This window comes from Spermophilus citellus (assembly GCF_964194105.1).
Source record: "Spermophilus citellus genome assembly, chromosome: 13".
Taxonomy (NCBI): domain Eukaryota; kingdom Metazoa; phylum Chordata; class Mammalia; order Rodentia; family Sciuridae; genus Spermophilus; species Spermophilus citellus.
In genome coordinates, this window is record NC_138193.1 from 81,271,882 (window position 1) to 81,297,576 (window position 25,695).

The 25,695-nt window shown below is 38.0% G+C and overlaps 1 protein-coding gene across 1 annotated transcript in view; it reads left to right on the forward strand.

Annotated features, from left to right (window-relative positions):
* THADA (THADA armadillo repeat containing) overlaps positions 1 to 25,695 on the forward strand; it is a 329,564-nt gene that overhangs the window by 153,310 nt on the left and 150,559 nt on the right. The window contains exons 27-28 of the mRNA XM_081264069.1: positions 6,094 to 6,183; positions 7,323 to 7,454. Of these exons, the coding sequence (XP_081120195.1) occupies positions 6,094 to 6,183; positions 7,323 to 7,454 (222 nt within the window). The remainder of the gene's footprint in view (positions 1 to 6,093; positions 6,184 to 7,322; positions 7,455 to 25,695) is intronic.

Consider the following 25,695-nt stretch of genomic DNA (forward strand, 5'->3'; position numbering starts at 1 on the left):
CCTTCTGTGAGTTGTGATTTCGATAGGTATGTCCATCTTTACATTGAGTTCATCTTTTGCTTATTGATTCCCTAAAGTTCTTTATATATTTTGGGTATTGATTATGTAAGTCTTAGATACATTTATTATAAATTATCTCCTTAATTGTGACTTGACTTTTATTTTTAATTAAAAACAGTTTTATTATGAGAATTTTCAACATATGTAAAAATGAAGAGAGTAGTATAATTGACCCTTACATACTCATCACTTGGCTTCAGCAGTTAGCAACATTTTGCCAATCTTATTTCCCCCGTTTCTTACCTTCCCATAAAGGAGAGTGCAGATCCATGTCATTTTTTTTTCCTGTAAATTTGCTCATTATGTATTAATGAGTGATAAAGAAGTTTAAGAAGAAATACCACCATCCTATGATCATGCCTAACAAAGTTAAAAATTCCTTAATATTCAAAATTTCCCTTTTGTTCTATAAATATCTTTTTACAGTTGATTTATTGGGATGAGGAGGAACCAAAACAACTTCCACACATCGCTTTTAGTCTTTAAATTTTTTTTTTTTCTTTTCTTCACTGTACTGGGGTTTGAACCCAGAGGCATTCTACCACTAAACTATATCCCCAGCCTTTTAAAAATTTTTATTTTGAGACAGGGTCTTAATAAATTGCTGAGGATGGCCTTGAACTTGTAGATCTTTCTTTCTCAGCCTCAGGAGTAGCTAGATTACAGATGTGCACCACTGTACCCAAAATATTTTATAGATAGTATGTGTGCTTCCTAATTCATGAACCTTTTAGATGCATATGGCATTTTTAGTAATGCTGAGGTTGATCAGTGGATTTATTGCAGATTGTGTCATCTTGATCTTTTTACAAAATTCCTTTCACTTAATAGTTTTAGCGTCCATCAGTAATCTCTGCCTAGACTCATTAGTTTTTTTTTTTCTTTTATCAGGTGTTGTAAAATGATGATTGTATAATTGTATTTTCTTTCAACATTTATTAGCTGGATGCCCCTCTACCCGTACCCTCCCAGTACTGAGTGCTCTACCACTGACCTTCTTCTGTAGACCTTTTTCATTTTTTCTTTTGAGAATCTCACTAAGTTGTCCAGGCTGGCTTTGGAATTGAAATCCTGCCTCAGTTGCTGGGAATATAGGAATGGGCCACTGCACCTGGCAGAATTCTTTTATAGAGGAACTATTTTTCATCAATTACTTGTTCATATATAATGCAGGTTTTTTAGGGAATGTAGGAAAATGCTTTTATTACTAATTTTCTTCATTTCAACTTTCATAATATTAAGTTGCTGTCTTAGCAGCCTCTAGTAACCTTATGGTCAGCAATTTTATGTTAGTGTCCTGAACTCCAGTAACAACAGGAAGTATGAAGAGAGACAAAAGATACCTATATGCTCAGTAGGTTGCATCACAGGAGTGGATCTCAGAGTTAAGGAACCAAAATCTTTTATAATGGGTAGTATACATATCTGCCCTTTGCTCCAGATGGAGATATTCTGTCTCCTAAGGCTATTCATTACATAAACATCCTTGAATAGAGTCCAAAACATAAGTAGCCATTGCCTTACTTTTCAAGATGTATAGTAAGGAGAATTTTCTCTCAATTTTATCCATCCCTCATTTCTATACTATCTTGATTTTTGCACAATTTTCCCATGAGTACGTCATGCTGTCAGCTTTTTTGATTAATTTAACTGACAAATTGGGACTAAGCCCATTCATTTTATCTCATACAACATTTAGTTTAGGTTACTGTCAACAGGGCTCCAAGCAGCAGGATAAGTATAACTTTCAGTATAACATCAACCATGCCCACCGGCATCTCAGATCCAATCAGTTGCACAAATTTAATAAGCCAACAGAGTCTTTGGTTTTCTCTTGAATTTTCTGTATTGACCTTTCCACTTAGCCCAAGGCATTAATCCAGATAGCTTAAAATGTATTAATGATTGCACAGGGTTTGTCTTAACATGTAAATCGGAAGTCAAGGACAGTTTTTCATCCATAAGAACCCTGTTCATGATTTGAAGCAAACCTGAGTGACCTCAGCTGAGGTACAATGAAGACTTCAGTTGAAGTCAGATGACAAATATGTTGTTTTTTAATTTTTAAAAAAATGTGTTTTTTAATTGGAGGACTCTCATAGTAGTATGTGTAAAAATTGAGTGACTTACATCTTTAGGAAGCTTCCGTGAATAACCAGCATGGCCTTGTTTTGAAGTCATCTTCACAATCATTGGAAGGCACATGATCAACTGGTGGCATTCCCTTAAACATTTGAAAGTCTTTTACAACTGCGCCTAAGGGCATATTTTGAGGAGTGAGGCAAGTTAATGCCTGCTTTCAAAAAAGAAATACAATCCCAGGACACGCATGATGCCCCTGTAAAAGATAGCATTTGGACTTTTTGAAGCTCTCCAGGATCCTTCCAACATTACCTAACAACAAGCTCTAACAACAAAAAACTTTAGAGTTTATAAGTGAGTCCAAGTAATTAATTCTAGTCTTTGGATTTGGAGATACTGCTTGTAGGTGGTATGTCTAACTTGTTTTGTTATACCACCACCTGAGAGGCATTCACCTCCCTCAGACAGTGCTTGAGTGGTGGCCTCAGAAAAGGGGAAGACATCCGGAGTTTTTGACAGGTGTTTTGCATAGAAGGGTCAGCCATTGGAGGCAGGACCATTATGTACAGTTTTTGATAGATTTTTCAGTAAGGTTAAGGGGAAAGGAAGTCAAATTGTGAGCAGATGGAGGATGACAGACCCAGCAGGTGAATTTAAAATGGTCACAACAGTTTGGGAGAGACATAGCAGAGCATTTTCCTAGGTGAGGAAGACTGTAGGGGCAGTTTCTTTCTTATTTTTTTTTTTTTAATTATTAAAGATACTTATGGTCTAGGGTTGTGGCTCAGCTTTAAGGCTCTCGCCTAGCACGTGTGAGGCTTGGGTTTGATCCTTAGCACCACATAAAAATAAATAAATAAAATAATATAAAGGTATTATGTCCAACTACAACTTAAAATTAAAATTTTAAAAAAATTAAAAGAGATATTTATTATTCCTGATTGCATAATATAGGTGTAAGTGCCAGCTACAGAGTTTCTGTTTTGTGTTCTGAGTTATATGCATGAGAACCCTACACTTTCTTCTCATTGCAGTCTTCGTCTGTACCTGCTACTCTAAATCCAGCAAGAAATTTATATGGTGTGACACAGTTGGCTTTATAGAGGATGCTTCTTTTTGCTGCTTCTATTTAAAATTTTTCTTCCACCATGTCTGTTTTCTGCTTTTCCTCTTTCTGGAAACTGATTTTTTTTTTCTCGTGTAGCAGTTTCAAATGACACAGAACATTGGCATTCTTCCTTCTGTTGTATCTTCTAGGGTCAGGGATGTTCCCTCCCAGGTGTCAAAGTTGTTCTCCCTCTACCTCCGAGAATCAACTGCCCCACTTCGTAGCTTCACCTTTCCCCCATCATTCTCTACTGCAGCAAGGCTTTTTGTCTGGAATGGTCAGGTACAAGAGGGGCAAGAAACTTTTATAAAACTCCACTTTATCCCACAAGGGCCACCAAAGATCAAGGAATGAATCAGCAGCGTACTCAAAAAAATGGTTATTATCTTATGATACAGAACTCAGCCTCGGGAGAATTCAGATGTGGTTGAACAGAATGAAGTTTGAGTCTTCTGGACACACTTTGGCTAGAGTATGCAGAGGATGTACCAACTAGGCTATCTCAGGATATCCTTACTGGAAAAAAAGAAGCAGGCCAGGAATAATCAGGACAGAGCCATAAATTTCCAAAATAGGGAAAAAACTTAATTTATTATTTGTTATTTTACTTTATGGCTGTTTTTGAGTCTTCAATTCAATGAAATTTAATTTTATATATAGTAAGAGGGCAGGATCCAATTTTAATTTTGCTAGATAATCTATTACCATATCATCCTTTTCTATAATCTGCAGTATCAGCTTTTCCGTTAATCAAGTTTTCGCATGTGTGTCTGTCCTTGTGCTCTTGATCCTTTTTTATTGGCTTAATAATTGTCCCCACACTGTCCTAATTACTAAACTTTTCTAATATTTCTGGCTATCTGATTGGTGAGTCTTCCAACCTTGTTCTTTAAAATTATCTTTGCTTGTCTTAATTCTTATCCCTTGGTGTGTCTATATTAATTTTGGAATCTGCTTTTGTTAGATCACTTTCTCTCTCTCTCTCTCTCTCTCTCTCTCTCTCTCACACACACACACACACACACACACACACACACACACACACCCATTACTGTTTTTATTGGAATTGCATTGTCTTTATAATCAACTTGGGGAGAATTTCATCTTTATAATATTAAATCTTTTAAGCCATGAGCACAACACACCTCTCCTGTTTGAGGAACATCTTCTTAAAAACATGATATACCAGTGCAGGGGGGAAAAAAAAAAAAAGAACCTGACTTCTCTGTCACCCTATACACAAAAGTTAATTTTAGATGGATCGTAGACCTCAACATAAAAGCTAAAACCATAAAGCTTCTAGAAGAAAACAAGAAATGTTTTACTTTGAAGTAGGTAGAGATTTCTTAGGCCATAAAAAGCATGAGACATAAAGGGAGGAAAAGAAGGTAAAGTAATAGACTTTACCAAATATCTAAAAACCTCTGCTTATCAAAAGATTTTAGGAAGAAAATAAGTTAGCAAACTACAAACTAGGAGAAAGTATATGCAGTGCATATTTATGACTATATAAGAAAGGAAAGAAACAACCTGTTTTTAAAATGGACAAAAATCTTGAATACTGTTTGTCAGCATCTATATATCAGAGAGAACATTTGACATTTGGTTTGGGTGAATTGGCTTATTTCACTTAGCATGATAATATCCATTTCTATCCATTTACCAGCAAATGCCATAATTTCATTCTTTTTTATGACTAATATTCCATTGTGTATATGTAACACATTTTCTTTATCCATTCATCTGTTGAAGGACACCTAGGTTGGTTCCATAGCTTAGCTATTACGAATTGAGCTTCTGTAAACATTGATATGGCTGTGTCACTATGGTATACTGATTTTAAGTCTTTTGGATATATGCTGAGGAGTGGGATGACTGGGTCAAATGGTGGTTCCACTGTAAGTTTTCTGAGGAATCTCCATACTGTTTTCCATAGTGGTTGCACCAATTTGCAGTGCCACCAGCAATGTATGAGTGTACCTTTTTCTCTATATCTTCACCAACATTTATTGTTACTTATATCCTTGATAATTGCCATTCAGTCAGGGACCACTTTATTTCACTGACTACATTTGGCAATGTCTGGAAATATTTTGATTGTCATGATTGGAAGGAGGAGTGTCATGCTATTGGCATCTATTTGGTAGAGACCACAGAGGCTGCAGGGCACAGGACATAAATATCCTGCAGTACACAGGATGTTGCCCCCCACTGCCCACCAAAACATAGAGTTATTTGGTCCAAAATGATTGGTACCAAGGTTGGGAAACCTTGTTCTAGAACCTACCCTTATCACCAAAGCTGAGTCAGCATCAATCAGATTTTTGACTGTACACATAGTCCAAATCACTTGCTCAAACTTGGCATTTTCACATGTTAAGTATTTCTTCCTGACAGACTTAGTATCAAATTTTTATAAATATATGTAATCTGGGCTGGGGATGTGGCTCAAGTGGTAGCGCGCTCACCTGGCGTGCTTGCGGCCCAGGTTCGATCCTCAACACCACATACAAACAAAGATGTTGTGTCCACCGATAACTGAAAAATAAATATTAAAAAATTCTCTCTCTCTCTCTCTCTCTCTCTCTCTCTCTCTCTGTCTTAAAAAAAAATAAATATATGTAATCTTAAATTTGGAGTTAGAAGTCCACAAATCCAAACATGTCCAAAGTCAAAATTATATGTATCATTTCTGTTAAATTTAAGTTGCTATAGGTTTTGTTTTGAACTTGCATTAAGTATCCAAACAAATGACCTTTGTCATTGTTCTTTAAAGTGTATGTGAGGGGGAATGGATCAGGGGAAATACATGATAGTAATTGATCTTTTTTCTTTCTCCACAGAATGACAGGCAGAGAGTTTTTCTCTCGTTTCCCAGAACTCTATCCCTTCCTTCTCAAACAGCTGGAAGCTGTAGCCAGTACAGTGGACAGGTAAAAAGATGAAAGGGTGCGGCAAAGTAAAGTTAGGGGGTGAAGTACTTTATTAATCAAGATTTTTCTCCTAGGCAATAATTTTTAATGAACTTCTTCCTTATAAATGACAGTTTTTTTAAAAAATGGCATTTTTTTATCATTATATTATGTTGCCTGGCTCTCTATAGTAGATTTGTACCTGAAAAGTTATGTAAAATCCTGTTTTTATATTTGATTGATATTTTAAAAACCCTGTTTTATGTCAAATTTTGTTAATTTGAATCCTCTTTCAGTGTTACATAGAAACTAGTTTTTCAGAAGCCCATGATGATTTCTTCTGTTAAGAGTTATTTTCTGCCAGGTGCGGTGGTACAGGCCTATAATCCCAGCAGCTCAGGAGGCTGAGGCAGGAGGATCAAGAGTTCAAAGCCAGCCTCAGCAAAAGTGAGGTGCTAAGCAACTCAGTGAGACCCTGCCTTTAAATAAAATACAAAACAGGGCTGGGGATGTGGCTCAGTGGTCCAGTGCCCCTGAGTTCAACCCCTAGTACCACCCCCCCAGACCCCCCCAAAAAAGAGGGCTTCCAGTCTCATCAGGACAGATAGAGAAGTTCATCGTTGCCCTTTCAACCACACCCTATCACTGGTAGTGGGATTTTTAGTATGGACATTAGAACATGTGCCATTGTATTCTGCCAGGGGTGTTTGCATATTGTGTGAATATATGTGAATAGTCTGTAATAGGAAAATAAAATTATATCAATGAGTTTTCTTCTGTTTATGATACATTTCCTCCTATTGGTAGTTTGTGCAGACAGACTTTGGCCCTAGTATGTTCATGCCTTAAATACATTTGGACAACAAAAGTTTCACATTTCATACTCAGAGTAGTAGACTCTTCTTAAGCAAATGACTGACTTTGAGAAGAAAATCATGTGCAAAAGCCTAATCCCTGATTTTTCCTGGAGTTTTTTCCCTTTTGATGAATACTAGGAAGATATGAAATGAATGGAGAAAAAAGTGAAAAAAAAGGAAAACTCAAAAGAGTCTCACTTCATATACAGAATTAATTAATTACTTAATGAGAAAGTGTTTGAAGATAGTGGCTCAATTCTTAAAGTTCAGATCTTTTGTGTACAACCACTTTTTTTTTTTCAGTGATCTGGGGCAATTGGACCGTCACCCAAGCATGTTCCTGTTACTTTTGGTGCTGGAGAGACTGTACCCCTCCCCGATGGATGGCACCTCTTCTGCTCTCAGCATGGCACCTTTTGTTCCCTTCATTATGAGGTAGTATCATCCTACGTGAAAATAGTGGGGGTGATCATGGGAATTTTGTGAGGATATTTTAGTTTGTTTTTATTTCAGAAATTATTATATAATAAGAGATGTTAATTAATTAGTTTATTTTTTTACCTTGGGAGGGATCTTGTATAGACAGGAGCAGGAGGCTTATTGCCCCTGCCTCAGACTCCCCTCCAGTGTTTCAGCGGAAGGTTCTTCTCTCATGGGTGCACCCACTGTGTAAGTAGTGTTTTCCTTGGAGACCTGCCTGCTAATGGGTGTGTGGTACTGATACAAGGTACTCTTTTGAAAAACATAGCCTGGGTATTTGCATTATCCCTGTGTTGAGCTCACCCAGCATGGTGCAGACTTGCTCCTGGCATATAGCCCCTGTTCATAGTTCAAGAGGACATCAGGACACCTGGCTCTTCACTTGGAGGAATGTGCTAGGGCATGCAGGGGTGGCTTGTTGATGGCAATGCTGTGTAGTACAAGTTCCCACTCATCTCCTTCAAGCTTGGAGTGCCTGAAAAAGAAACATGAACATAGAATATGCATGGAATTCAGAAACAGGCTTTCCTGCTTCTGGAGCCCGTGGCCCCAGTTTTCATTTTGGATTAAACACCACAATAAGCAGGCCTTCAAAAAGTATTCACATTTTCTTGAGAAATACTCTGGAAGCCTATAGTACTGGCTAACTATACCTTTCTGCTTACTTCTTGACAAAATGGCAACTTCATTTTATTGTATCCACTGAAAATTGAAATGGACTTGGAGCAAAAGGATAAGAATACCAAATTCAACAGAGTGTGTTTATTATTTATGTGGTGCTCTGGGTTCCACTTCCGGTTTCACAGAGCTGACTTACGCAGTTTAATGTGAGAAACCATTAAACATGAGATTCTGACGTGTGATTGCTGTGGCCATTTGTTTGCAACAAGCCCTGGCTGTGGCTCTGTTATCTTTGATCACAGAGATGACTCACTCAAGCTGGTTTTGTTTCCTGATACACAAAGTTACCAGTCTCCCTCATCCAGCATTTGGTGATTCATTTTAGGAATTTGGGTGGTCAGTTTTACTTTCAAGTTCCCTTTTATGACTATCTGGGGGGGAAAAAAAAAACCCAAGATATAGTTTTAGAAAGTTAATGTAAGGGGGAAAGGCAGAGAATCCCAGTGTACATTAGAAACAAAAATATGCCATAGAACTTGGTCATCAGTCTGTGTTGAATGTTTGCAGGAGGTTTTTTTTTTTTTTTTTTTTTTTTTTCTATCAGACTATGATGTGTTGGATCCTGGAAGCCAGAAATTACTGCATTAAAAATATCTTTCTAAACTTATTTGTTTACATATAATCAGAATGCACATACTACTTATTATCTTCAAAGCAAATATTATATACAACAAAATTGCATTAATGTAGAAAATTTAAATACTACTTTGGAGCTACTGTACTTAGTGTGTTTTTTTAAAAAAAAAAAAAACTAAAAAGACACAAAGTAAGAAGTTTTTAATCATATTGTCCTGATGAAAATGTTGTAGTCAATAGTTGCTTTCTGCCTGAATACAGATTTATAGTGTACCACCAGAGGAGAAGCTCTGCAGTGGATTCCTTAGTTGGTCAGTAGGCTGGGATTCATTGAGGGTACATGTGTCATAAAGCAATGTTTCTCAAATTTTAAGTTATAAAGATACCACTTGGGAATTTCATGAATTCTGATTCAGTAGAGTCTGGGATGGGCCTGAAAATCTGCCTTTCAAACAGACTTCCGGGTAATATGATACTGCTGGTCTAAGGGCCACACTTTGAGTAGCAAGATTACATTTGGGATATTAAACATCAGAGTCATGTACATGGAGACATTTAATAAACTAGACAGGAGTAGGGTCACACTTGGATGTACTTGGTTAGGCTATTTAAGGAGTTTTATAAAAGTAGATTTTGACTCAGGAGTGTAGAATAAGCAAAGATGTATTCTGAGCAGAGAGGTCATTAGAAAAAAGCCTGCTTTTTTTTTTGCCAGGCACTGGGCATTTTGTTTATCATGACTTCTAGAGGAGGAGTTTTCACTCCTATTTTTCCCATCGAGGAAATTGAGGTTCAGAGAGTGAGCCAGTTGCAGAGTTGAAATTTGAACCCAAGAGTGCAGGGCTTTGTCAGGAGTATTATATGTACTCTTTCTATTACACCAGAATAACCAGCTCCCTTTTGAGTTGCCATGCACTTAAGCCACTTTGAATGTGCCTGTGAGGCTTGAATATTATGCAATGAAGAGAGACTGAAGACTATGTCCCCAGTCACTGCATCTGAATACAGGTCGTTTTCAGGGCGTATCCATTGGTGGGATTGCTCCTCATTTTGCTTTTCCAGTACTAAAGGTTAGTTGATTGGGTTGATCAGCCATATGTAATCAGACACACATCTGTGGGATGGTGGTCCATGGCCAAATACACTCTTGTCCCTTGACCATCTACTGTGGTAAATGGAAGGAGCCTAGATTAAAATTAGAATACCCAGTTCTGAGTAGCATCAATTTGCTATAGCAACAACCTATGCTACCCCAAAATGTTCACTGGGGTACTGTAACTATAAGTGGATGAACTTATAGTTAACTATAAGTGAACTATAAGTGGATCTTTAAAAAATAGCAAATTTGATAAAACTGCACACATTTGATTTAATGACCTCGGAGAACATTACTCATTAAGAATGTAAAAGATTAATTGTGAATCCTATTATTCCAAAGCAATATTTGTGGTTCTGGTGAAGACTGGGCAGTTTTGATTTGGGGTAGCTGCTGAAAATATGGATGTACACATAGGAAATAGGTGGTGTTTTATCTTAATAGCATCATTAATGGGAACATAAGTACTTGGAAGAGCTCTCATTAGACCCAAGGATACTCTGAATCTAGCTAAAGAGAAAATTTTCAGCTAGTAGGAGTTGCACAGTTGCTTTGACCATACTAAAGTGAATCCTACAATGCAAAGACGATTAAAAGCCTAACAACAGCTTTTATTTCCCTTGATTTATGTATGCTTACCTGCTATTTCTATCCTCTCTGCATTGCTAAATACCATTTGTATTTTTAGTCCTTTGTTCCACATTTAAGAATATATCCAAGCTTAAGGTTTTTGTTGTTGTTGACTGAAATCTTAGAAATCTCTGGTTTGGATTTTCAGTTGTGTGTGTGTGCGTGCATGCACACAGTTATAATTGTTGCAGCATCTTAGGACAGAAATAATAATATTAATCCCAACATCTTGTTTACAAATTTTCTTTAATCCAGTGTATTTTATGTGCCTGATGTTTTGCTGGATCCAGGTCTGCAGTCCTTTACCATATTAATATGATAACGCTGATTTAGGACTATTCACCCTTCAGTTGAAATACCACAGAGTATAGTAATTCATGTTTTCAAAGGAAATGTGACTGGCTTTGTGACACAGCTCACTAGTGCCCACTGTCTGGGACTTTCTAGACACTAGAAGTCTTTTCAGAGACTAAAAAGTCTCCTGACATGCATCTTTGAATTCCTTTTCACAGGCAAGTTTCAAGTTTCCCTTGAAGAACTGTAGGAAACCACATATGCCCCAAACCTAGGATCCTGGAGTCTTGAACAGAGCAAAGACCCAGGACTCAAAAGATTGGGTTCTGTCCAGGTTCTGCCATTTACTAGTTGTGACACTTGGACAAAGCTCTTTATTCTCTGCAACAGCCTGGTGATCTGTTTGAGGGAGCAGGGGCAGTTGGGAAAGTGGCTCTGTTGCTGAAAACTGAAATTGCAGCATCTGATTAATATCTGTGGAGAAACTCTGTCGTTGCCTTTCATTTGCTTTTGTGGGTGCTTTTAAAAGGTCTTCCCTCCCACCCTCAGCACTACACCTTTGGGCTTATTTTCATTACAAATGACTTTCAGCATCTCTTTTTCCCAATCCATTTTAGTCATTGTTCTCTTAAAGAAGTTTTCAGTGAAATCTACTCTTTTTTCTGACAAATACTAAAGTACAAATAGCAATACAGTCTTAAACACATGGTATAGGAATTACCTATAGGGACCTATGTAGTAGAAACTTGTTTAGATGAAGTATGAAAATCTAGCTGACAAAGAATGGAAAAATACATGTTTTATGTATTTTAAAAATATTTCATGGAACCTTTGGATCATACCAATCTTATAAAAGAGGAAGGTGGGAATATAAAAATTGAGAGAAAGGATGGGAGAGGAGGGGAGGAGTAGGGGGGATAGGAAGGGCAGCAGAATAGAATAGACATTATGATTGATGTGTGTACATTCCATGTATGTATTATATGTCAAATTACATTCTGCTGTCATGTATGACTAAAAAAAAATAAAAATGAATCATATGGTTAAAAAAACAAAATAAAACAAAAAAACCTCTGCAAGATTACAACCCCCCCCCAAAAAAAAAAGAGTTGATTCTTTTAAGCTTGTGTCATTGGGAAATAATATTGACTCTTGTTTTGTTTTCTTTGAAAGTTATATAATTCAGGGATTATCACTTTAGTCCTTACCCAGGCTATGAAGTGAAACAGCTCATTTTCCACGGTAGCGTGTTGGGGCTTTTGCAGGAGACAGTAGCTGACTTCTCCTTCTATTTGTGATTGTAACACTGGAAACTCTCCTTCAAGATTGCACATCACATTTCTATCGGCCATATTCCCAGCATCTTAATAGATAAATAAAGGACAAGATTTGTTTTACAGAGAAATAAAGAAGCAGAGAGTGGCTACAGCACTGCTGAGCTGGAAGTCAGAAAAGCCCTCATTTTCTGACCATCTCAGCTCCGGATCACCTCCCCTCCTCCTTTGTCATTAAACCTCTTTTCTTGCCATTCATCACAACTGTAACGTGCTGTCATGCTCAGTGCTTAGTCTCTCCAAGTAAATCTTAATCTCTTTGCACACAGAAATAGTTGTGGGGTTTCTGTGTTTTTTTTGTGGGTTGTGGTACCTTTCTATACTTCGTTCAGGTTTGGATGCAGAGCTAGACAGAGTCACGTAAAAATGAATCAAATTTTGAAATTGTGACTTTTTGTCTGAGCAGCTGTGTATCTCTGAAGTACACAAGGGATTCCTAGTCCTACTATATTGGAGCCACATTTTGTATCCCACTGGTTACTAGTTATGTAGAAAAGAGGCCCTGGTAAGTTTCATATTTTACCTGGCTTTTGAGGAGTATTATGTTCTAATATAAGCTCTGACATTTTGTTTATATTGTGACTTCCCCTCTTTGACCCTGTTTCCTTTTCTGTCAAATTAAGATATTGGCCTGGTTGTTACCTAGGTCTGCTCTGGCCTCATGAGCCTGTGACCTGAGACCTTTCTGGACTGTAAACTTCTCTCCCCTGATTGCTTTTTAGGGATTCCTGTGGAAGCCCATCTTTCTGTCGCCTGCTGCATGTTTTAGAGCCATATGAGAGAAGCCTGGATTGATAAGAGTAGGAGAGGGGGTAATTTTTCTGTTCAAAATAATAGAATTATAAGTAAGCCAAAACAGGTGGGAAAATCCTCTCAGGTTAATGCAGCTTGAATGGAAGATTCATGCAGGAAAGCCCCGTGTGCTTCAGGCTATAGATCTGTGTGATGGGAATAAATAATTCTGCTTATGAAATAGTGCTCCTAAGTTTGCTTATTAAGAAAAATTTTAGAGAGAGGAAGGGTTTATAGTATAATGGAGAGAGAGGGCACTTCCTTAAAAATATTTCTTCAACATTCAGTTGATAAATGTGTATATGTAATTTACGTAGGGCAACAGTGTATCCTTTCAATACATGTATACATGTATACAGAGTTAATAATCAGATCAGGGTAAGTGGCGTATCCACCACCTTATGTTTCTTTGTGTTGGGAACATTCCAAATCTGAGAACAGGGCTGGGGATGTGCCTCAAGCAGTAGCGCGCTCGCCTGGCACGCGTGCGGCCCGGGTTCGATCCTCAGCACCACATGCCAACAAAGATGTTGTGTCTGCCGAGAACTAAAAAAATAAATATTAAAAATTCTCTTTCTCTCTCTCTCTCTCTCTCTCTCTCTCTCTCTCTCTCTCTCCCTTTCCCTCCCTCCCTTCTCTCACTCTCTCTTAAAAAAAAAAAAATCTGAGAACAGACTTTTTCATCCTGCTTTGGCATGTCTCTGCTAATAAACTAGAAACTCCTGAAGCCAGATATAGGTAAACTGCTAGAAAAGAGACATTGTGGCCTATGAGTGAGACCACATGCCTGTACCCAGATAAATGAGGTGCAAGTGAGCCCAGAATCATGTCAGTAATTTGAGGGAAGTGTAGGATGGGAATGTTATGCCTGGGGCCTACAGAAGGATTTTTCACTAGCAAGGGAAATATTTTATTAATGACCAAACCAGTTGTGTTGATATCAGACTGGATCATTAAATGTATCACTTGCTGAGAACTAGTAAGGATTCCCTAAGAATAAGTCATGCCTGAGTCACCTCATTGTTAATGGGATTACTAGGCTGGTGGAGATAGACAGTGCAGCTTTATTTAATATTTTATTTACTTAAATGAAAACAGAATAGATTGCATGTTTATCAAATTTGTGTGTGAAGTAAACATTACAGGCAAGGGAATAGAAATTCAAAATAGTTTTCAAGCATAGGCATGACAAACACAAATTCAGCCTTGTGGCCGTTACCTCTGTGTGGCTGGAGGGGAAGGGTTCAATTGAGAAGCCATATACTCTAGTTTCCATTTAATTTGTGATGTGTTGTTTTTGTTTGTTTGTTTATATGTCTGATATAGTCCATAATTGAAAAGTAATATTTAAAATAGCTTTAGATTGATGGGCTGAGACTATCAAGATAACATTTAATAGAGATATGTATCATATTCTGATTTTTTCAATTAAAAATCATACACATGCAAAATGAGGGATATCTGGCTTCATAGAAGTTTTTATGAAAAGTAAACAACAAAAAAGTCTTGTGGAATGGGATTTCCTTGTGACCTGTGACAATTGTAGTGTGACAATTGCTACTTTTTGATAGCAGAGGCAATAATCCCCCTGAACTCTATTGCTTAAACTAAACCCCATATTATTCTGTTTATTATTCTGCTCTGGGATCCCCATTTTAGAAGGGTCATTGATAAACTAATATTTATCCAAGGGAGGTGACCAACATAAGGAGGAAGCTAAACATCTGGAAATCATTAGAATGGAGAAGACTTAGAGGCAACATGGTGATTGTCTTTACATACTTGAGGGGCCGCCATATGGCAGAAGGCACACAATTTCTTTCTTTTTTTCCTTCTCGATAAAATAGTTGGAGATTTCAGCTTTTAATATAAAGAAGAGTTCTGTGAAAGTCAGCCTTCTCCATCAAGGACATAAAAATTTTCCTAATGCTGAGCTGTCCATAGTGTTTGAAGAAAACTGATCATACGTTGAGAATATTTTCTGAAGGATTTTTCTCTAGTGTGTCTGTATTTGGGTTAGATGACCATCCAAGGCATTTATTTGGGATGTCTTATTTCAAAACAGTGGAACCATTCGGAATTTAGTAGATTCTAAATGGGCAGTGAATTACATGATAGAGTCTTCCTTTAAACTTTTGATGCATATTTGCAGATTTTTAAATGGATCTTCAGTTTCCCAAAGAAAGGGGTGCAGTTTTTAACGTGGCCTGCAAGGTATGGTGATCTGCTCCTAAATGGTGCCCTCCAGGAATTAATTCACTAAATTTAGCTTCTAAATAACTTCTATAACTTTTTTTGAAAACATTTTTTTGGCCTATGTGATGTTATGTCTGAAAAGCATTCCTTATTAATTTAATTATCTTTTTTTTTTGTGGTTGCTATATTTTTCTCTATTCCAGATGTTGGCTTAAGCCACATTTGTTTTCTGAGAAGCATAAGAAACATCTGAGTCTTTGAGAAGTTAGAGATGCTTTTCTGAATTGATTGAAATAGATAACTCTTTGTGGTCCAAAGTTACCAGAGGAACTTTTTGAATGGAGATACCTGCAGAGAGAGTAGCAGAGTCCTCAAGCCTTGCCCGTTACAAAAGTAGAAACACCCAAGAATAGGGCTTTCCCAGTACTGTTAATGTAGAATATCCTCCTCCACCCAGCATAGAATTCCCAGACTCCACCCTTCCTGTGGTTACCACTGAGTTCCAGGAGGCTTAGGAAAACAGGGTACAGGGAATGAGTCTCCCTACACCATCCTCATTTGCTAAGAGTTGTTGGTAAAGAAGGAACCTGCTACCTCATCAGTCTGGAAACCCTGACCTCTTGGTTTAAGTAGTGTGACTGTGTGACACCAGGCCAGGCTTTGGGCCAGGTGTCAAGGTGCAGATGTTCATTTCTGCTCAAGGGGTTTTCAGTTGCTCACTTTTCCTCTTTGCCTACAGACTAAATTGTGCCCACTCTTTTTTTTTTTTTCACAGACATGTCAATGACCCCAGTGTTAGTTTCTTTGAAGCTGATTGTATCACAGGGACATATATTTTAAATAAAGCCATGAGACTTTGGTGATGGCATTTTAGGACTTAAATAAAGAAGACATAGAAGCAGCGTTTGGAAGGTTCTTTCCCAGTGTTGGTGGAATCACACTGGGCAACTGCCTACTCTGCCTCCTTACTGTGGCTCTGCCTAGTTTTTATTTGTAGACCTGTGCTTGTGGACTTCTGAATTCCATGTAGCAGTAGCTGAGGTTCAGCATGTGAAATGAAATCATGTTTTTTGTATTCTATGGCTGTTTGCATAAAAATATACTCTGTTGTCTGACACCAATTTTTTTTTCCCCTCTCGGTTCCTAGAGAGGGCCCAGCCAATTTCATCTCTGATGCCAGATCTCTTTAAGACCTTTTTCTAAGTATGTCTTTGAGCAAGAGGAATGAGGAGTTCACCTCTTATGGAATGCATTGACAAAACAAGCTAGAAAAACGAAACTTGTAGGGACCAGCTTTTCTTAAATGTTATCTGTTACTTTAACAGGCCAATTCAGGTCATGTTAGAACAAGTGATTTGATCTGCAAACAATCTCATTCTTAGGTGAAATTTCTGACAATGATGATAATCTGTGGCCTATTGCTGTCATTCACACTAAAAGTTAGAATCCAATCAGTTGATTGTTGGCTAAACATTCCTTGTATACTTAGTGGTGTTAGGTCTTGGGCAAAATGCTAAGTAAAGAAAAAGGTCTTCATCCTCAAAAGAATATCCAGTCTAGCTGGTGAGATAGAACAACAGCCTATAGGCCTGACCATGTATATTAACCACTTCCTTATAGGATATCTATCCTAAGGATAAGGCTTAGTGGGTTCCAGAAAGTCCAGAAAGCTTCCTCAAGTAGCAGAGCAGGGAAAAAAAAAAGGAAATTCAGCTTGCCATCTCGAGGACTTTTAGAAGTCACTCTTAGTGATTTCATGTGAGAACAAAGTCAGGCCATGCACTCTGCAGACAGTGGGGCCCAACAAGGGGGAGATTGTGATAGAGCTTTATGATTCATAACTTGGAAGTCATCATAAAGAGCTTTGCTTCCACTTGAACCATGGGTGACCCAAGGAATTCACAAAATAAATGGCTTGTTGTTTAACAGGAGAAACCATTGGTATGGAATAAGAACAGTATTTGCCCCAAAGATGGCATTTTACTCTTGTGGGAATACTGAATAGTAATGGGGGGAAGTTTAAATTTAGTAATATTAAAATTTTTAAATGCTTTAGCAATATTTTTCCATAAGGAACTGTCATTTTCTTGGCCATAAATATTTTCTCAAAAATAGTAGACAAGGTGCTCAGCAGGCATTTTAAATTCGAACTTAAGGATTTCACAGTACCAAGTTCCAAATGTTGACAATATGCAGTTTTTTTATCCTATGTAGTAGGGATCATTTTAAGTCCAGAAGTATATATGTATATTTTTCTTTTAATTAGGGAATAAATAGGCAGGCAAAGATTAATTATACTAGGCTTCAAATGAAGACATGGAAAAATAACATTATAGTATGTTTTGGTTATCTTTCCCTGACTAGCATAGTTTTTTCTACTCTGCTTCTGAGTCTTGACCCTTGCTAGACTATAGTAGACCCTCCTTCCCAACCTCATTCTCAGGGGACAAGTTCAAAACCCCCACTGGTGCCTGAAACTATAAAGTACCAGATCCTACGTATACTATGTTTGTTACTATAATACCACACACTATAGCTGTAACTTGAATTGTGGCAGAAAAACTAGCATGAATTTCTTTTTTCTCTCTTTACAGTTTCACAGGGACTACTTCATTTGTTCTTATCATAAATCTTACCACCAACCTGATTATTCTCTTTCCTTATTAAGTTGAGAACTTCCACTTTTTAGGAAGCACCTTACAGCTTGTCTTGGGCATATCTGAATTGCGAGCATCACTGTTGTTATGACTTGAACACAAGCACTCATTACTGCCATGGTCAGTCTGATAAGTGAGGTGGCTGGCTGTTCACAGGTGGGTAGCATGTATAGTGTGGATATGCTGCACAAAGGGCTGACTCATGTCTCTGGTGGAACAGAGCAGGGTCGCATGAGATTTATTCATGCTATTCAAAATGGTATGCAAACTAAAACGTGTCAATTGTTTATTCCTGGAATTTTCCATGTAGTATTTTTGGGCCATGGGTAACTGAAACTGCAGAAAGCAAAACCTCAGCTAAGCAGGGACTCCTTCATTTATAATCTAGTTAAAACAAGCTTCATTAGTCACATTGGCTGAACTAGATGCATTGTGACCTGCATGCTTTTGCTTGTTCCTCCTTAGCTTATTTTTCTCATTCACCTGGAACATTGAGACATTCTGCTGCTTGTCTCCCTCCAAGCCAGTTACAGACATCCTCTTTTTTAAAGTATATGTTCTCTTTTTTATGTTTATGATCAAGAAGTTTATTTATTGGCATTGGGGAATGTTTGCACTATTGCATGACTACATGAAATGAAAATATGTAAAATATATATGAAATTGGATGGGCCCCTCTCATGAAAGAGAGAACAAGAGTAAATGGACACAGGTCAGCATTAATAAGCATTTGTTTTACCATGTATTCTCATCTCACTTGAATTTGTGACTATTCTTCATCACCATTAAATATATTTACTGAGGGCCTGTTCTGTGCCCTTGTCTAACATCCTGGGTCTCATCTCTTGTTTGAAAGAGAAGAGAGGTCTGCAGTCCATCTTCTGTGGTCAGATGTTGGGAAAAGTTCTGTGTTCATAGGCTCCTACTTCCTCCCCTCCTATTCATTCCTCAGACTACTGCAGCCAACTCCTTCTACCACTGCGCTGAAACTGTATCTAGAAAGGTGAAATTGTAGTGACCTCCTAGTTAAAAAAGCAATTGGATGCTTTGCAGTCGTCTTTTTTGGTTTGTATCTGGAGTTGACACTATTGCAAACTTCCTTTCATATGATACTCTTTCCTCAGTGACCTTCTTTGGCCACTTCTTTCTGCTTCCTCCTGTTGCCTTTCAGACATTGATGCACCTCTTTGACCTGCCCTCAGCCCACTTCTTTTTCGCTCTTATGCACTCTGGAGTTGCCCCACACCTACACTGATAAGTCAGTTCTAGATCTGGAACTCATAGAATCAAATGAAGCTTGCCCACCCCACCCCCCGCCCCCCACCAACTGGGAATTAAACCAGGGGTACTCTACCACTGAACCACATCCCCAGCCCTTTTATTTTATTTATTTATTTATTCATTCATTCATTCATTCATTCTTTGGAGACAGGATCTCACTGAGTTGCTTAGGGTCTTACAAAGTTGCTGAGGCTGGCCTCAAACTTGAAATCCTATTACCTCAGTCTCCCAAATCACTGGGGTTATAGTGATGTACCACCTATTGGACAGCTTCTTCTGCCTGTGCCACAGGCACCCATAAGTTAGCAGTTTCAGTTACCTTGGCACACTGAGGGCTGAACATCCAGTCCTCTCCTCGTCACATGTAATATCTGACATCACACTCCAACCACCTGGCCAGAAGTTCCCTTCTCCAAAGAAAATGATGGAATCTGGACTCACAGAGGCTTCTCCACCGTGACTGACTGTTCATGCTTGCTCGGTTTTCTTTTCTTTCCTTCTCTTCCTTCTCTTCCTCCTCCTTCTTCTTTCTCTTCTTCATTTTTTTGTCCCTCTAGTGCTGGGAATGGAACCCAGGCCTGATGCCTGCTAGGCCCTGTACCTCTCAGGGGCACTCTAGCACTAAGCTACACCCCCAGCCCTCCTGCCTACTCAATAACAAAGGAGCATTTGTCTTTAAAAATATATATATATCACTTTCTTCCCAAAGCCCTTTAGGGAGTGTGAAATGATTTTTTTTTCTTATATTGATTATCATCAGTTTGAGGTAGCAAGTGGCAGGCGTTGGTAACTTTCTTTGGAGATAGAAAAAACAGATGATACTCCAGAGTCCAGAAGGAATAAATCTAATGTGTCCATAGTAAAAAAATGACTGTCGAAGGAGTCAGGGACTGTGAGTCACTCACTCAACAGATATTTATTGGGAACATCAAAGTGTCAGGCACTAGAAAAATGCAGTGTTGAGTCAGACCCAGGGTTCTGTCATGATGTGCTGTGACACTTCTTGTCCCTATCTTTTGTACTCTGATTTTTTTCATCCTAATTAGTGATTAAGGATAACAATTAGCAAATGTTTACCATGGGCCAGGCACTGTTTTAGAACCTTACACATACTAACTCATTTAATCATCACAAAAGTCACTGTGAGCTTATTATCCTTGTTATTATTATTGAGGGAGGGCGAAGGCTGGGCAGAAGAAAATTTAGAAATATGCCCTACCTCAGTCTGCTGGTAAGGCGTGGATTTGAATCCAGGTGATCTGACTTCAGAACCCTTCTGCCATTGTCTTGGCTATCCTAACTCCTCACCCCATAGCAAGTCCTTCCACTAGCTATCCATGATGCTCTGTGATGTAAGACAAGCTAGTTCTCCACGTGCCAGAGTTAACCTGTGGTTTTAAATAACAAATATTTAGACTTTGCTTTCTTGAAATACTTGCCCCCTTGGGCATTGCATTGGCAGTGGTCTCTTTTTCTAATCTGAAATCCACAGAAAAAGAAGAAAAAGTTGCAGTTAGGTCCAAGTGGTTATGTCAGGTTGCTAAATAAAACTGGCTTAACTGAAGTTCTGAGATTGTTGAGAAATAACTGAGAATTTCTTACAAAAGAAAATTTCCTTAGTATAGGAAATCATGGGTCATTGCAGTTATAAGTGTCTTAGTAAATAGAAAATGTGGCTTGAGGCTAAGAAGCATAAAATCTTAATGAGATTATTTGTGGGTTGCTATTTATGCATACCTTTTAAACCATTAGAAAATGTTTCCTATCTGTCTTCAGTGTGTCATGTTAAGTTTCCACTGTTGAAATCTTACATAATTTTTGAGAATCTCCAGAGTTGCTAAAAGGAAAGAAAAAAACAATAGTAACAAAAATTTATGTAGAATTTGAAATTTACAAAGTACTTTCACATACAGTAACCTTTCTGATCATCCCTGTTTTTATTCTCTTAGAAAGAAAATAGAATCACAAGGCTATCAATGAAAGTTTTAAAAATTGCCCATGTTTTCTTATATGGTAATTCTGAACTGATTTGGAAAAACTCAAATCTGAATCAGTGATGTGTTTAAATTACTAATGTTACTCCAAATTGCAGGTAGTAACTTTGGGGAACTGCTCTGACAGATACATGACAGGAGCATTTGGCTGACCGTAAGGTCTATGAAGTGGTTAAAACCTCCTTTGGTTCCTTAGTTTTGAGTTTTCCTTGTGCTTAGTCCCACTTCCCTCCTTCACCAACCTGAGGTGAGGGCACACTGAGGGCGAGGTAGGCTCCTCTGAGGCTTTTGGCAGCAGGGAGAACACTTGGCTAGGCCATTTGTGCCCTGACTACCAGCTCCAAGAAATCAAAGATTTCTCTCAGCTGTAGATGAAAACTCTTAGACCCATAGGAAAACTTTATATGTCTGTATAAATATTATATATATATATATATATATATAGTTGTAGATGGACATAATGCTTTTGTTTTTATGTGGTGCTGAGGATCGAACCCAGGGCCTCACATTAAGCAAGCACTCTACTACTGAGCCACTACCCCAGCCCCCATAGGGAAACTTTAGTTCAGCCTCAGAATCAAAATTAGGCATGACCCCATTAGTGAGATTTTCCTGCTCAGTATATAAAGTGAGAGCATTAATAAAGTATATATTTGTATGAAAGGTGCTACTCTATAAATAAAGCTGCCCCTTTTTGATTATTAGAACTGTACAGGAAGAAGTCATCTGTTTTGGCACAAACTATGGAAATATATCTAGGTAGCCAAGGAAAAGCTGAATTGTTACTGAAGGATGTGTCACACAGAAAAGAAATAATTTTCAAAGCAGTGGCCGGAAACTATTTTCAAACATGAATCAAGGGAGTCCCTTGAGCTGTCTGTGTGGGTGATGGGTGAGTAGTATTGGTTTGGTTCTTGCCTGGCTACTTATTTATTTATTTTCCCCCAAAGAATCCTTCTTTCCTGTGAAACGAGAGTTGAAGGTGCAGCTCCACTTCGGTGTAGATTAAACAAAAAGTAGAATTCATTTATACTTATTATAACTTGTATAAATCTAGTGAAGAGAAACAGGTTTTCTTGCTAAGCTTCAGTGTTATATAATTAATATAATACAATTATTTTCTTTAACCTTTTTTTTAAAAACTACATGATTTAAGATATTTAAGAATTTAATTCATAGGAGATTGAAACTGGACATAGGAGAAAGACTAGAGAAGGATCAGCATTCTGCTACCTGGTTGAACACATCTCTAAAGTGGAAGCCTTAGAATACCATGTCCTGATAGAACTCCCTGTTGAAAGCCAGCCAGCAGAGCCACTTCTTTATGCCCTACTCCTTACCTGAAGCACTGTGAATTGTCACCAGGGCCCTGAGTATGAACATAGGCGACTCCACAGGATTGCTACTCAGCCTGACAGAAGGGAACTAGTGTCACTGGGCAATCCACACTCTGGTTTAGAAACCCCAGGCTGTGGGTTTGGAATTGGCCAGATACCCTGGCTGAACCTTGAATAAATATTCCTGAGGCCTAAATAGGATAGGGAATTCAAAGCCCTATTTATCCCAAGTTCTTCCATAACCAATCCATGGCTGCTTGTTATGAGATTTAAGTGGAGAGGCCATGTTTTGGAGGGGAAACCGGGGGTCATTCTTTACTATAAATTAATTCTCCCATAGCAGTTCCCTTTTCCCTTAGAAGTGAAACCATTAGAGGGGCCAGATCAAACCCACTCTAGTCATTGACCAGGGCCAACTTTATCATACACCCTGCCCAATGTAGTAACAACCTGTGTGAAATGACTTGAGAAATCTTAGGCAGTGCCCTCTCCCCACCCAGATATCACAGATGCAGCCTTCGTCTTAAGCCAGGTCTTGAAGACTCGGGTAGACTTCTATTCTTTTAGTATTTGGATTTCATCCCTTCTAAGAAAATGGACATCACAGTGGGAGGTAAATGACTTTTATGTTATTATTAGTCACTTATGCCATGATATAAATTAGTTTAAGTTTCTTTGGTTTTGAAAGAAAGATAATTAGATGACAATGGGGAGAAGGTGCAGAATTGGAACAAAGGCGGGAAGCACGGAGTCATCACTCTTGTGGCCTGGCTGAGGACTCTGTGACTTCTTTCCCATTAGAACTTGCTTCTATGCTTTCAGGGAAACAGGGCATCCTATTTTCCATTTACCTCTCCCTTCTGGCAAAGAAAGACTTGGAGGTCTTTTTACGGCTTTGACTCTTCCTTACCCCTTCTAGATGTAGTTCCATTTCCTTTCCAAGATGAAAGCGTGTCTTTGTCCCCTCCCAGAATAGTTCCAGGCAGCAGAACACAGTGAATCCTTCCAGATAAAAGACGCTGCTGATAAAATGCCAGATTGTTATCAGAGAAGCAAAGTGAGGGGAGTCAAGTCCCTACCATTAATTACCTCATTACAGCTTTGTTTATATCCTGTTCATTTGGGGCATGTTTTTCTTGGACAGTTTCTTGTCTGTGTTCTGAACTGCAGTCTGAAATTTGCAAAACTCCCAAAGGTCAGGGAATAGTGGGTTCCTTCTTTGCTTAATGGCAAGGAAGAGAAGATCAAAGTTTCTATCTTCCATCTGGAAGGAAATAGACAAATGCTTGGTTTGGGCAGCCTATTCCTCACCTCAGTAGACAACTCTACTGTGCTGATTGAGCTCTGGCTCTGAATATTGAGGAGGTTACCTGAAAATAGAATGGCATTTATCTCTGTGAAGCCATGAGCATCAACCAGTGATTGACTGTATATCCAGACATTGAGGCTGGAGTCCACTTGAAACTAAAGTAAAACTACTTGGTAGTTTTAGTAAATATACTTGATGCCACTGAACTGTACTCCTAAAAATGGCTAAAATGGTTGACAAAGTTATGTTTCTTTACTAAACAAGTTCATATCTGACCTCATGTTGTCTTATTTGGTTTGGTCTGCAGCCCAATCCATCTTTGCTAACAAGACTATGGACATAATTCAACCTACCCTCTCAGCTCACTGGTGATGTGGGTTTCTGAAGACCAGAGCACTGTGTTTTTCATAAGACAAAATCCTACAAGCATGTTATCTGGTAATATACCTGCAGTACGAATTTGAAGAATAAAAGAAAGAAAAAGCGAATAAGAGAATATACCTCATTCTAAATCATGAAACTTAGTTCTTATTAACTCCAAAAGCCCTCGCTCAGAGCTCCAACGTAAAAAGTGTCTTGTTTTTACCTTGTGTGCATGTCTCCTGGTTCATCCCTGTCATCACTTGAAGTTAGCTAATAAAGTCAACTTGATTTTTGCAGGCGCTTGCTCATATTTAAATTTAGTATTTCCTTAGAAGAGGCTAGAAAAATGAGGGACTTAGGGAAAAGTTAAGGTAAATCTTGAAATATATAAAAGCTCACTTTGAGTGAAAACTAATTAAAAACAAGCCCTGGCCTTCTCATAGGTAAGAAAAAATTGGAATGGCGACAGGGAATGTATTCTTTAGGAAATAAAAACTTTGCCAGAAATAGCATGGGTGGTTAAAGCAGTCTGGTGTGAAAGTTGCGTCGTTTAAAAAATAAGATATCTTTACTTTCTTCTTGACTAATGGTTTTGTCAGAATAACTGTTTAGATAATAAATGAAGTACTTTGAAGTGCATAGGGGAGTGAACATTTCTGTGCCTTGTACTAACTGGTGATACAGATTATAAACTAAATGATGCCAAACTTCATCAGTTTATCCCGGATCTGCACACTAGCAAACTTAGTCAAAGCCATAGAAATCTACTGAGGAAATCATGAAAATGAATGGAATTGATCCAGAATGTTTTAATTTTCTTCCGAAATGTTATATTTATTAGACCTCAACACCCAAAAGTTAAACAGTATTGAATTTCACACATAGCACTTTATTTGTAATCTTAGGTTAAAGGTTATGGCCTTGGCATGACTGAAGAATAATGACTCATACATTTTGCACTGACTTTATTTTATTTCTGATAGGCATAGAGGAGAGCTAGGGAGTAAGATGATAGTGCATTAAGGCTGAATTTATTAGTTGATTGGACACAAATGGAAATACAGAATGTCACTTAATGATTTTTTTTGTTTCTGTTGATATTTATATGTATACTTTGGGTGAAGACTGTGGAATGCTAACTTATACTTAAAATGCAGTGTAAAATATCTCTTGCCTGTTAAAATTAGGAGTGAGAATTAATGGTGATTTTTTTTTTCTAGTAAATGTCTCAAACTATACATAGCTAAAATCTTGTGGACATTTTGGAGAATGTGACCAGTACTCTGCATTTAAATGTGCCCCATCTTAAAATATAATCACCATGAAATTAATACATTAAGGCATGGTCACAATCCAGGAAAAGACTTGAAGGTAATATGAGTCTCCCCATAATTAGTAACCTAATTAAATGCTAGATAGCTTCAGCTTTACAATAATGTACCATGCTTCTGAACAAAGATAACACCACCACTGAAACTGTATACTTGTAACACTAGTATATTTTTAATTAGTGGCAGGGTACGTGTGTGTGCTCAGTTTTGTTTCATCTTTGGACTTTGCACAGCTGTCTCCATTGTGCATTCATTTGGACTATATCCAGTGAGGACAGTCACTGATTTGGCTTGGTTTTTTCAGAATTTGGGATTATTCAAACTG